We start from the raw sequence: 12,891 nt of genomic DNA, 5'->3' as shown, positions 1-12,891 counted from the left end.
TCCGTCTCCGTGCTGTACGACTCCACAATAGTTTTTAAACAGTCGGGTCTCCCCTGTCAGGGTTGGGCAGCAGGGTACCGTACCTTTGTGGTAAAGGGCAACTTTGCTGGACTCGATGCAGAGGTAACTGAGGTCAGGCTGCCCCTTGTACTGCGATACGGTGAAGATGGCGCCACTCTCCACATCCAGGACCAGCTCCCCATGCATCCCGGTGACCGGCTTCTCCACTTCACCCTGCAACAGGAGGAGACAGATCAAGAATCAGCTCCCAAGCGTCTTTGGGGGCCAGCGGCCATTCTTCGGGAACACCACTTTGCCCTGTGCTATCCTTCAGTCAGATCTGTATCACAACACCGTTCGCTCACATGAGAAGACCATACCTCCATTGTTTGTCAGAGTTTTTTTTCCAGACTGAAACGGGAAGGGGTTACTTAAAGGCCAAGGTTTACTGAAGGATCAGTTCCCTGATGCTCATTGGAAGGACTATTTACACAGCTACTGGTTCACCCAAAGGGGGAGAAACTAGTTACAGATGAGCTGGAGTGTAGGGACGTGTATGAATGGGGATTTGGTCAGCAACAAGTTATTTATTGGTCTGTTAAATGGAGACCAGTTGTTGAGCTCCTGCCGCCAACTAGGCAGTTAGCTCCCAGGTAGCCAAAATGTTTTGGGGCTATGAATGTCCACGTTAGAAGCCATCAGACCACTGGAAGAAGTCACAGGCAGACTGGGTTGTAAAGAAGGCATTTGAGAAAAAGAACAGGAAACGACATCACCATAGGAAATGATGTCATCACAGGAAACTCAAACATATAAATGGAAAGCGGGCTACATCATCAGTGCTTCATCTGGAGGCTCACTGAAGATGTTACCTAGTATGGTGACAAAACATCTGAAAATGAACCTTCCAGCTCAGCGAGCAAACTTACAACCTGAACCTCAACCTGAGCCACAAATCTTCTCAAAACATGCTAACACTTGCCTTTCTTGGTCAGTCTAGGTAGACGATCCTTTATCCGAACCATCAGGACCAGCTGTTTTCGGGAATTCGGAACGGTTTTGAATTTCAGAATAAGTGACATTTTGATTGTGAAATTTTAAAAATCTTACCGGAGGAGCAGATATCCGAAGTAAGTAGTGGGCGGCACGGTGGCCCAGTTGTAAGCACTGTTGCCTCACAGCGCCAGAGACCCGGGTTCAATTCCCGCCTCAGGCGACTGACTGTGTGGAGTTTGCACGTTCTCCCAGTGTCTGCGTGGGTTTCCTCGGGTGCTCCGGTTTCCTCCCACAGTCCAAAGATGTGCAGGGCCAGGTGAATTGGCCATACTAAATTGCCCGTAGTGTTAGGTAAGGGGTAAATGTAGGGGGGTCAGTGTGGACTTGTTGGGCTGAAGGGCCTGTTTCCACACTGTAATGTAATCTAATTTAAACAGGCCCTGAGAGAGAATAGAGGCCTGCCAGTGCTGGGACACACCCGTCCCCCCCCACATCACATCTGAATGACATGGTCCTTCGGCCCAACAGGTCCACACTGCCCCTCCGAAGAGTAACCCACACAGACCCATTCCCCTGACTCTGTATTTACCCCTGACTAACGCACCTGCACATCCCTGGGCACTATGAGACAATTTAGCACAGCCAATCTACCTTAACCTGCACAAAAAAAAAAATCTAATCACTGGGCACTATGGGACAATTTAGCACGGCCAATCCACCCTAAGCTGCACATCCCTGGGTACTATGGGACAATTTAGCACGGCCAATCCACCCTAACCTGCACATCCCTGGGCACTATGGGACAATTTAGCACGGCCAATCCACCCTAACCTGCACATCCCTGGGCACTATGGGACAATGTAGCACGGCCAATCCACCCTAACCTGCACATCCCTGGGCACTATGGGACAATTTAGCACGGCCAATCCACCCTAACCTGTACACCACTGGACACTATGGGACAATTTATCACGGCCAATCCACCCTAACCTGTACATCCCTGGGCACTATGGGACAATTTATCACGGCCAATCCACCCTAACCTGCACATCCCTGGGCACTATGGGACAATTTAGCACGGCCAATCCACCCTAACCTGTACATCCCTGGACACCTATGGGACAAGTTAGCACGGCCAATCCACCCTAACCTGCACATCCCTGGACACCTATGGGACAAGTTAGCACGGCCAATCCACCCTAACCTGCACATCCCTGGGCACTATGGGACAATTTAGCACGGCCAATCCACCCTAACCTGCACATCCCTGGACACCTATGGGACAAGTTAGCACGGCCAATCCACCCTAACCTGCACATCCCTGGACACTATGGGACAAGTTAGCACGGCCAATCCACCCTAACCTGCACATCCCTGGGCACTATGGGACAATTTAGCACGGCCAATCCACCCTAACCTGCACATCCCGAGACTGGAAACAAACGAGAATCCTTGGTGCTATGAGGCAGCAGTGCTAACCACTCATCCACCGTGCTGTCCCTATCTTTGTAAATCTGTGCCCTCTCAAATTTCTTCCCATAGAAGGGCAACCAGAATTGGATGCAGTATTCTAAAAGGGGCCTCACCAATGTCCTGTACGGCCACAATATCATCTCCCAACTCCTGAGCTCAATGACGTGGAGGTGCTGGTGTTGGACTGGGGTGGACCAGGTCAGAGGCCACACGACACCAGGTTATAGTCCAACAGGTTTATTTGAACTCACAAGCCTTTGGAACACTGCTCTTTTGTCACTTGGTGTTGTGTGACTTCTGACCCACACTCAATGCACTGTCTAATAAACGCAAGCATGCCAAGCACCACCCTGTCCACCTGTGACGCTACTTTAAAGGAACAATGAACAAACAGTCCTGGATCTCTTTGTTCAGCAACACTCCTCAAGGCCCTGCCTTTAACTGTGTGACTCTTGCCCTGTTTGACTTACCAAAATATTCATCCCTGTAAAACTACCTGAGGCATGTTTGACTGAGACTGGTTGTGGCCCTCTCCAACGCCGGCTCACCTTTGAGTCAGTCAGAACGGTGACCCTGCCTTTTCCGACGTTCATGACAGCTGACAGAAAGCTCAGTCTTCTCGTCCTCTTGGCCTCCATCTTGCCCCACCTCCCATTCTCCTCATGCGAATAGAAGTGGGAATCTTCATCTTCAGAGTCAGAGTCTAGAAGCAGAGGAGAGCTGGTGAATGCTAGACAGCGAGGGAACACACTACCTGTGGGCCTCGCACAGAGCCCAGCAGTTTAACAATATAATACAACTCTTATTCTCGCATAAAGGCCCCAGGAGCTGGATAACCTTCGTCCTGTATAACAGGCCACAGGAGCTGAATAACCTTAGTCCTGTATAACAGGCCCCAGGAACTGAATAACCTTAGTCCTGTATAACAGGCCCCAGGTGCTGAATAACCTTAGTCCTGTATAACAGGCCCCAGGAGCTGAATAACCTTAGTCCTGTATAACAGGCCCCAGGAGCTGAATAACCTTAGTCCTGTATAACAGGACCCAGGAGCTGAATAACCTTAGTCCTGTATAACAGGCACCAGGAGCTGAATGGCCTCCACTCATTCTTGACGAACAGGCTTTAGAAACTGAATGGCATCTTTCTGCTTTTGTGTACCAGGCCTGACAGGGGATGCAAAGCCTCCTTCCTATCGCTGTGCCAGGATGGACTGAATGGCCACCTCATGTTCCGTGTTCCAAGCTTGAGATACTGAAAAGCATCCTCCTGTTCTTCTGGAACAGGTTTGAGGGGGCTTGATTAGCTTCTCCGACCTCTACATAAGCGATTCGTGGAGCTCAATGACCTGCTTCCTGCCCCTGTACAGCAGGTCAAAGAGGCGCTGAATGGCCTCCTCCTGTTCTCGTGCAATCGTCTCACATGGCCCAGTGCTCTCCTATTCTTACCTAATAGAGGTGCAGAATGGCCTCCACCTGTTCCAATGTTCCAGGCTCTATCCTGTTCCTGGAGAATATTCCAGGCCTCATGTACAAACCTTCACCTAGGGTTCAGCACAGGCTGGTGAGATGGCAGCGCTGGTGACTAACTTAAATTGGGTCTTCCCATTCTGCATCAGTCAGCTAAGAGCATAAGCACCAGGAGCAGGAGCAGGAGAAGGCCATCTGCCCCATCGATCCTGCCCTGCCATTTGATAAAATCATAGCTGATCTATTTGTGGACTCAGCTCCACTTAGCCCCTCGCTCACTATCACTGTTCAAAAACCTTGAAGGATAAGGAGCACACCTTTTAGGGACTAGGAATGGGCCAGCTGCTGGCAGGTGGGACTTGCTTGGGTTGGGATATCTGGACGAGTTGGACGAGAGGGTCTGTTTCCGTGCTGTACATCTCTGTGACTGAGATGGGGAGAAATGTCTTCACCCAGAGAGCGGGGGGGGGATTTCAGCCTCACAGGAAGTGGCTGAGGACAAAAACATGGCAGGCTTTCGAGAAGGAGGGAGACATCGCTCTTGCGGCTCAAGGGATCAAGGGGATTTGCGAGGGAGTGAGGGATTAGGGAACTGAGCTCGACGCTGAGCCGCGGTCAAGAGAAAATGGAAGAGCAGGCTCGAAGGGCAGAATGGCTCACTCCTGCTCCGAGCCTTCTGTTTCTAAGAGTCTGGCGGGAAAATAGAAAAGTTGGAAGCAGGGGGAGGTTGTTTCCGCTGGGGCGGGTGAAACTATAACAGCCTCAAATGGAGGGGGAGCAGATTTCGGACTGAGCTGAGGAGGAACTTCTTCACCCAGAGGGTTGGGAGTCTGTGGAATTCCCCGCCCAGGGAAGCAGTTGAGGCTACCTCGTTCAATGTTATTTTAAGGCAAAGATTTAAGCCCAGGAGCGTCGGAGGTGGGTTCGGGTTCCCGGCGGCACCTGAGGTGCTCCCAGTTCCGGCCGGTGTCACCTTCCCCAGGCAGCTTCGGGCGAGGGAGGGAGGGAGGGTGGGAGGGAGGTTCCGCGGAATAGCGGTGGCAGCGGAGAACGCGGTGCGGGTCTGGCTGCTCCACGTGGCACGGGCCCGGGATTCCCTGCAGCACCTTCGCGGTGGCCTGGCTGGTCTGCTCCCAGCCTGGGACTCCTCTCGGCAGATTCAGTGGCTGTTTCTGTCGGTTGGGCTCTCCTGGTGGCGGTCTCACTGACGGGGTTTGGCTCCTCCAGCCCAGGGCCACAAAACGGACCAAGTGGACTTGGTCTTAAACTCTCTTCATATTCCTTTCCTGGCTTCATTACATTGTTGCGGAAGGACTGCTATTCTGAACTTTGCATTTATTTATTTATTTTCCTAATCTATTATCTGATTTTGCGCTTTTGTAACGCCGGACATTGTATTTCTTTTCCATCCCCCTAAGAATCTGTACTCGAGAATACAGGAGAAAGTGCCTGTGAGCCAGAATCGAAACGTGTGGTGCTGGAAAAGCGCAGCAGGTCTGGCAGCAGCCGAGGAGCAGGAGAATCAACGTTTCGAGCATAAGCCCTTCTTCAGGACTGTGTGTGTGTGTGAGAGAAAATGAGTGAGTGTGAGAGGGTCGGTGTGGGGGGGGGGTGTGTGTGTGTGTGTGTGTGTGTGTGTGTGTGTGTGTGTGTGTGCAGGGGCTGTGAGGAAGGTAGTTGGGACGGCGACAGGTGGATGCAGGTGGCGGGTGATGGTGATAGGTCAGTGGGTGAGGAGGATGGAGCGGATAGATGGGAAGGAAGATGGACAGGTAGGACAAAGCCGAGTTAGAGGGTTGGATCTGGATGAGTTTGAGGAGCGGGGGGGAATGGAGATTTGGAAACCGATGAGGTCAATGCTGAGGCCGTGTGGCTGCACTGTCCCACGGCAGGAGACGGGGCACCTTTCTCGCCTCCAGTTTCCGGGTGGCTTTGATTTGGCAGCAGAGGAGGCCCAGGATTCGCACGTCCGTTGGGCGGGGGGCATGTGAGGGGGAGCTGAAGTGGTAGGCCACAGGGCTGTGGGGTTGGTTGGTGCGTGGGGGACCTGACACGTCCCCTGAACTGCTCTGCAAGTTGGTGCTCGGTCTCCCCGATGTACAGGAGACCACATCGGGACCAACGGATGCGGTAAATGAGGTGGGAGGGCACGAAGGAAAACCTCTTACAGATCCTTTGGGGCCCTGGACAGAAGCGAAGGGGGAGGTGTGGGCGCAGGTTTAGCGCCTCACACCGGCTGGATGAGGTGCCAGGTGGGTCGGTGGAGAGTGTGGACCTAATGAGGGAGTCGCGGAGGGAAGGGTCCCTGCGGAATGCAGATAGGGATGGGGTGGGAAATATATTTTTGGTGGTGGGGTCGGATGGTTTTAGCAAAAATGGCGGAGGATAATGCTCAAGAATCTATAATGCAGACCTACGGTGGCGCCTTGTAAATGTTTCACTGCGCTCAACTGAGTATACGTGACAATAAAGCTAATTCAATTCAATCAAGTCAGGCCTTTCAACTTAGCCTCGCTACTTCCTCCCAGCGATGGCTCCACCAGTTGTGCCCCTCCCTTGCACGAACCAGTCGCTTGTGCGAGAGTGGAGGTGTATCCCTCTCCTGGCTAACACACACACACACACACACACACAGACGCACACACACACAGACGCACACACACACAGACGCACACACACACAGACGCACACACACAGAGTATTGTTGACAAGCAAGCCAGTCCAGTTACAGAGGGAATCGCTCACCCAGTCTGAAGGCCGACTTGCAGAGGCGGAAGTTGTCCTGTGCGAAGAGGGGCGTGCAGCCCGGCAGGAGAGGGTGGAGCCCCGCGGTGCCCGTGCCCTGTGCTGCGTTGCTGGGGGAGGGCGCAGCTGGTGCCCACATCAGCAGGTCGTTATTGATTCTAAAATTGGAAAAGGAAGGAAACGCAAACACATTGTTAACAAAAATTGGTGCGTGCCTGAAACGCCGTTTCCCCTCAACGTAATACTGCTGCTCCATCATCTTGGAAGAGGTGTCTCGTCATCCTCTTCCAAAGCTCCCTGATGAAGGAGCGGCGTTCTGAAAGCTTGCCCTTCCAAATAAACCTGTTGGACTATAACCTGGTGTTGGGTGATTGTTAACTTGGTCCACCCCAGTCCAACACCGGCATCTCCACATCGAGTTTAGAAACGTGAGAGGTGAGCTGATGGAAACACACAAAGTCCCTCAACGGTCTGGGCCAGGTCGAAGTGGGAAGGATGCTCCCTCTTGCGGGCGAATCCAGAAATAGGGGACAGGGTTTAACGTTGAGAAGAAACGAAGGGGGAATCTTATCTCTCGGAGGGTTGAGAGACCTTGGAGCTCCCTGCTTCAGACGAGGTCGCTGAAGGCCTGGAGGCAACGGTCCGGAAATGAAAGGCACGGGGTGGGCAGATGGCAATGCGGAATCGGGAACACAAAGAGATCAGCAGCCACTTTACTGAGTGCTGGAGCAGGCTTGAGGGGCTGAAAGGACTGCTTCGGTTCCAATTTCGGATGCTCGTCACACAGGCACTGCCAGTGGGCCTTTCACATCCCCAGGATGGGCCAGAGCACCTTCCAGCCAGCAAGGTCGCTCTTAAGTGTAGTCACTACAGCATTAAAACTGCGATGAAGGGGCATGCTTGATGAAACCTGGGTAAATCCAACTGCAAGAGGGTCAAGGGCCCAGATGCATTATGACGGAATCATGCCTCCCAGTAAACAAACACAAGGGCAGCAGATATGCAGGAATGCCATTTCCCATCCAGCCAACTCATTTTGAAATATATCACCATTCCCTTCAGTGTTGCTGGGTCAAACCCCTGGAGCATTCTTCCTAACGACACACCGGGTGCCCTTGCAACACACAGACAGCCGTGGCGTGAGAAGGCAGCTCGCCAACATGTTTTCCACAGTCAATCAGACACGGGCAACAGCAGCTGGCAGAACCGGTGATGCCCACTTCCCACGTGCACACTGATAAACGGAGGCCAGTCCACCCACCGTGTCGGTGCCAGCTCCTCCAGCTATTCCATTAGTGGCACGACAGCCACCTTTTCCCAACAGCCGGCGGGATTTGGCCAGTTTCCCTCCAGGCGGCTCAGTGGTGAGCACTGCAGCCTCACGGCGCCAGGGATCCAGGTTCGATTCCACTCTCGGGTGACTGTCTGTGTGGAGTTTGCACACTCTCCCCGTGTCTGTGCGAGGTTTCCTCCCACAGTCCAAGAATGGACACAATGTACCTGGGCACTATGGGACAATTTAGCACGGCCAACCCACCCTAACCTGCACATCCCGGGGCACTATGGGACAATTTAGCACGGCCAACCCACCCTAACCTGCACATCCCTGGGCACTATGGGACAATGTAGCACGGCCAACCCACCCTAACCTGCACATCCCTGGACACTATGGGACAATTTAGCACGGCCAATCCACCCTAACCTGCACATCCCTGGGCACTATGGGACAATTTAGCACGGCCAACCCACCCTAACCTGCACATCCCTGGACACTATGGGACAATTTAGCACGGCCAATCCACCCTAACCTGCACATCCCTGGGCACCATGGGACAATTTAGCATGGCCAATCCACCCTAACCTGCACATCCCTGGACACTATGGGACAATTTAGCACGGCCAATCCACCCTAACCTGCACATCCCTGGGCACCATGAGACAATTTAGCACGGTCAATCCACCCTAACCTGCACATCCCTGGACACTATGGGACAATTTAGCACGGCCAATCCACCCTAACCTGCACATCCCTGGGCACCATGGGACAATTTAGCACGGCCAATCCACCCTAACCTGCACATCCCTGGGCACTATGGGACAATTTAGCACGGCCAATCCACCCTAACCTGCACATCCCTGGGCACCATGGGACAATTTAGCACGGCCAATCCATCCTAACCTGCACATCCCTGGGCACCATGGGACAATTTAGCACGGCCAACCCACCCTAACCTGCACATCCCTGGACACTATGGGACAATTTAGCACGGCCAATCCACCCTAACCTGCACATCCCTGGGCACCATGGGACAATTTAGCACGGCCAATCCACCCTAACCTGCACATCCCTGGGCACCGTGGGACAATTTAGCACGGCCAATCCACCCTGCCCTGCACATCCCTGGGCACCGTGGGACAATTTAGCACGGCCAATCCACCCTGCCCTGTACATGTTTGGACTGTGGGAGGAAACCGGAGTACCCGCAGGAAACCCCACACAGACAAAGGGAGAATGTGCAAACCCCACCTAGACATTCGCCCGAGGGTGGGATCGAACCAGAGTCCCCGGTGCAGTGAGGCAGCAGCACTAACCACTGAGCCACCGTGCTGCATTGATTGTAGTGGGTGGCCGAGCAGGTCTAAGGGGCCGAATGGCCTCCTCCTGCTCCTATCTTCTGTATTTCTACGATGTTAGAAACGGAGCGGTTGGGGGAATTGTGTGCTATGTCGGAGCGTCAGCGATCCTACCTGTTGTAGATACTCTCGTAGAATTCCTTGCTGGGAAAGAGCAGGTGCAGGGCAGGCAGCGTCAGCTCCAGCACGTACTGGGACGTTGCCAGGGTCTGGGACTGGAACTGGGCCATCTCTTCCGGATCTCCCGGGATCACCATCTGTCAGGCAGAATGGAGGTTAAAGGTCGCTGTGCACAAACCGAGCTTTTGTTTTCAGGTAGGGGGGGGGGGGAGGACGGTGGTTTGGCTTGGGAAGGAGAGAAAACTTCAAATGAGGCAAAAAATGGGAGATCAGCGGTTAGCGCTCCTACCGCACAGCGCCAGGATCCTGGGTTCGATTCCATCCTCAGTCACTGTCTGCGTGGGGTTTCCTTTGGGTGCTCCGGTTTCCTTTCACAGTCCAAAGGTTTGCAGGTTAGGGTGGATTGGCCGTGCTAAATTGTCCCATAGTGCCCAGGGGTGTGCAGGTTAGGGTGGATTGGCCGTGCTAAATTGTCCCATAGTGCCCAGGGGTGTGCAGGTTAGGGTGGATTGGCCGTGCTAAATTGTCCCATAGTGCCCAGGGGTGTGCAGGTTAGGGTGGATTGGCCGTGCTAAATTGTCTCATAGTGCCCAGAGGTGTGCAGGTCAGGGTGGATTGGCCATGCTAAATTGTCCCATAGTGCCCAGGGATGTGCAGGTTAGGGTGGATTGGCCGTGCTAAATTGTCCCATAGTGCCCAGGGGTGTGCAGGTTAGGGTGGATTGGCCGTCTAAATTGTCCCATGGTGCCCAGGGATGTGCAGGTGAGGGTGGATTGGCCGTCTAAATTGTCCCATAGTGCCCAGGGGTGTGCAGGTTAGGGTGGATTGGCTATGCTAAATTGTCCCATAGTGTCCAGGGATGTGCAGGTTAGGGTGGATTGGCCGTGCTAAATTGTCCCATAGTGCCCAGGGATGTGCAGGTTAGGGTGGATTTGCCGTGCTAAATTGTCCCATCGTGCCCAGGGATGTGCAGTTTAGGGTGGATTGGCCATGCTAAATTGTCCCATAGTGCCCAGGGATGTGCAGGTTAGGGTGGATTGGCCGTGCTAAATTGTCCCATAGTGTCCAGGGGTGTGCAGGTTAGGGTGGATTGGCCGTGCTAAATTGTCCCATAGTGCCCAGGGATGTGCAGGTTAGGGTGGATTGGCCGTGCTAAATTATCCCATAGTGTCCAGGGGTGTGCAGGTTAGGGTGGATTGGCCGTGCTAAATTGTCCCATAGTGCCCAGGGATGTGCAGGTTAGGGTGGATTGGCCGTGCGAAATTATCCCATAGTGTCCAGGGGTGTGCAGGTTAGGGTGGATTGGCCGTGCTAAATTGTCCCATAGTGCCCAAGGATGTGCAGGTTAGGGTGGATTGGCCATGCTAAATTATCCCATAGTGTCCAGGGGTGTGCAGGTTAGGGTAAATTGGCCGTGCTAAATTGTCCCATAGTGTCCAGGGATGTGCAGGTTAGGGTGGATTGGCCGTGCTAAATTATCCCATAGTGTCCAGGGATGTGTAGGTTAGGGTGGATTGGCCATGGGAAATGCAAAATTACATGGATAGAGTAGGTGGGTGGATCTGGGTGGGATGCTCTAGGAGGGTCAGTGTGGACTCATTGGGCTAAGAGGCCAGCTTCCACAATGGAACAATGGTATGATTTATGAGGCTGATCCCAACACGTCCCTGGGCCCTACGGGACAATTTAGCACGGCCAATCCACCCTAACCTGCACATCCCTGGGCACCATGGGACAATTTAGCATGGCCGGTCCACCCTAACTTGCACATTTTTGGACTGTGGGAGGAAACCGGAGCACCCGGAGGAAACCCCACACAGACACGGGGAGAATGTGCAAACTCCACACAGACAGTTGCCCGAGAGTGGGATCCAACCTGGGCCCCTGGTGTTGTGAGGCAGCAGTGCCGCCCCCAAGCTAGTGACAATTGCCATCAACTGTTGGAAATCCAGCTCAGTCTGGTCTGTCAGGGGAAGGGGAATCCACCGCCCTGACCCCGGTTCGGCCGATAACTGGACGGGTCGGCAACGTTCTGGCCGCTCACCTCCTCGGTCTCGTACATGGTGCGTTTGGATGAGAATGGTGATGGCTCAGGCTGCTTGAGCTCACAGGGACTCTCGACTGCAGACAGGTCCACGTCCTCGGTCTTCTCCATGCTCAGGTCCCAGTCCGAGCCGCTGCAGTCTGGGTTGACCGTCAGCACAATCCTGGCAGAGCAAAAACCAGTCAGGATTGTAACACAGCACGAAGGAATTCCTCCTCCAATCCTCACCCAAAACCTGTGTTATGGACCAGAGCAGCCCCCCCATAAAATATTTTAAGAAGGTAACCCAGGCCATCACTCTTTTCAAGGCAAATGTGAGGTGTCTGCAATATGACTGATCAAACTCTTCAAGCAGAACACAGTACGTTTTAAAAACACTTCAGCTAAAATACAGTCAGGGACAGCACGGGGTTAGATACAGAGTAAAGCTCCCTCTACACTGTCCCCCCATCAAACACTCCCCAGGACAGGGACAGCACGGGGGTAGATACCGAGTAAAGCTCCCTCTACACTGTCCCCCATCAAACACTCCCCAGGACAGGGACAGCACGGGGTTAGATACAGAGTAAAGCTCCCTCTACACTGTCCCCCCCATCAAACAATCCCCAGGACAGGGACAGGGGTTAGATACAGAGTAAAGCTCCCTCTACGCTGTCCCCCCCATCAAACACTCCCCAGGACAGGGACAGCACGGGGTTAGATACAGAGTAAAGCTCCCTCTGCACTGTCCCCCATCAAACACTCCCTAGGACAGGACAGCACAGGGTTAGATACAGAGTAAAGCTTCCTCTACACTGTCCCCCCCATTAAACACTCTCCAGGACAGGGACAGCATGGGGTTAGATACAGAGTTAAAGCTCCCTCTACACTGTCCCCCCCATTAAACACTCCCCAGGACAGGGACAGCACGGGGTTAGATACAGAGTAAAGCTCCCTCTGCACTGTCCCCCATCAAACACTCCCCAGGACAGCGACAGCACGGGGTTAGATACAGAGGAAAGCTCCCTCTGCACTGTCCCCCATCAAACACTCCCAAGGACAGGGACAGCACAGGGTTAGATACAGAGGAAAGCTCCCTCTACACTGTCCCCCATCAAACACTCCCCAGGACAGGGACAGCACAGGGTTAGATACAGAGGAAAGCTCCCTCTACACTGTCCCCCCATCAAACACTCCCCAGGACAGGGACAGCACAGGGTTAGATACCGAGGAAAGCTCCCGCTACACTGTCCCACCCATTAAACACTCCCCAGGACAGGGACAGCACGGGGTTAGATACAGAGTAAAGCTCCCTCTACACTGTCCCCCATCAAACACTCCCCAGGACAGGGACAGCACGGGGTTAGATACAGAGTAAAGCTCCCTCTACACTGTCCCCCATCAAACCCTCCCCAGGACAGGGACAGCACGGGG

At 53.6% G+C, this 12,891-nt stretch overlaps 1 protein-coding gene across 1 annotated transcript in view; it reads right to left on the bottom strand.

Moving 5' to 3' along the window:
• Positions 1–12,891, bottom strand: part of atg2a (autophagy related 2A) — a 210,814-nt gene that overhangs the window by 154,054 nt on the left and 43,869 nt on the right. Inside the window, exons 17-21 of the mRNA XM_087983599.1 lie at positions 11,479–11,641; positions 9,429–9,571; positions 6,681–6,838; positions 3,018–3,172; positions 84–234 (exon numbers count right to left, since the gene is read on the bottom strand). Coding sequence (XP_087839725.1) covers positions 84–234; positions 3,018–3,172; positions 6,681–6,838; positions 9,429–9,571; positions 11,479–11,641 — 770 coding nt within the window. The remainder of the gene's footprint in view (positions 1–83; positions 235–3,017; positions 3,173–6,680; positions 6,839–9,428; positions 9,572–11,478; positions 11,642–12,891) is intronic.

Source organism: Chiloscyllium plagiosum, unplaced genomic scaffold, assembly GCF_037043375.1.
Source record: "Chiloscyllium plagiosum isolate Xiang-an unplaced genomic scaffold, Cpla_swu_hap1 HiC_scaffold_46, whole genome shotgun sequence".
Classification (NCBI taxonomy): Eukaryota; Metazoa; Chordata; class Chondrichthyes; order Orectolobiformes; family Hemiscylliidae; genus Chiloscyllium; species Chiloscyllium plagiosum.
Note: the sequence above shows the minus strand (reverse complement) of the source record. Positions and strands in the feature narration are given on the sequence as shown.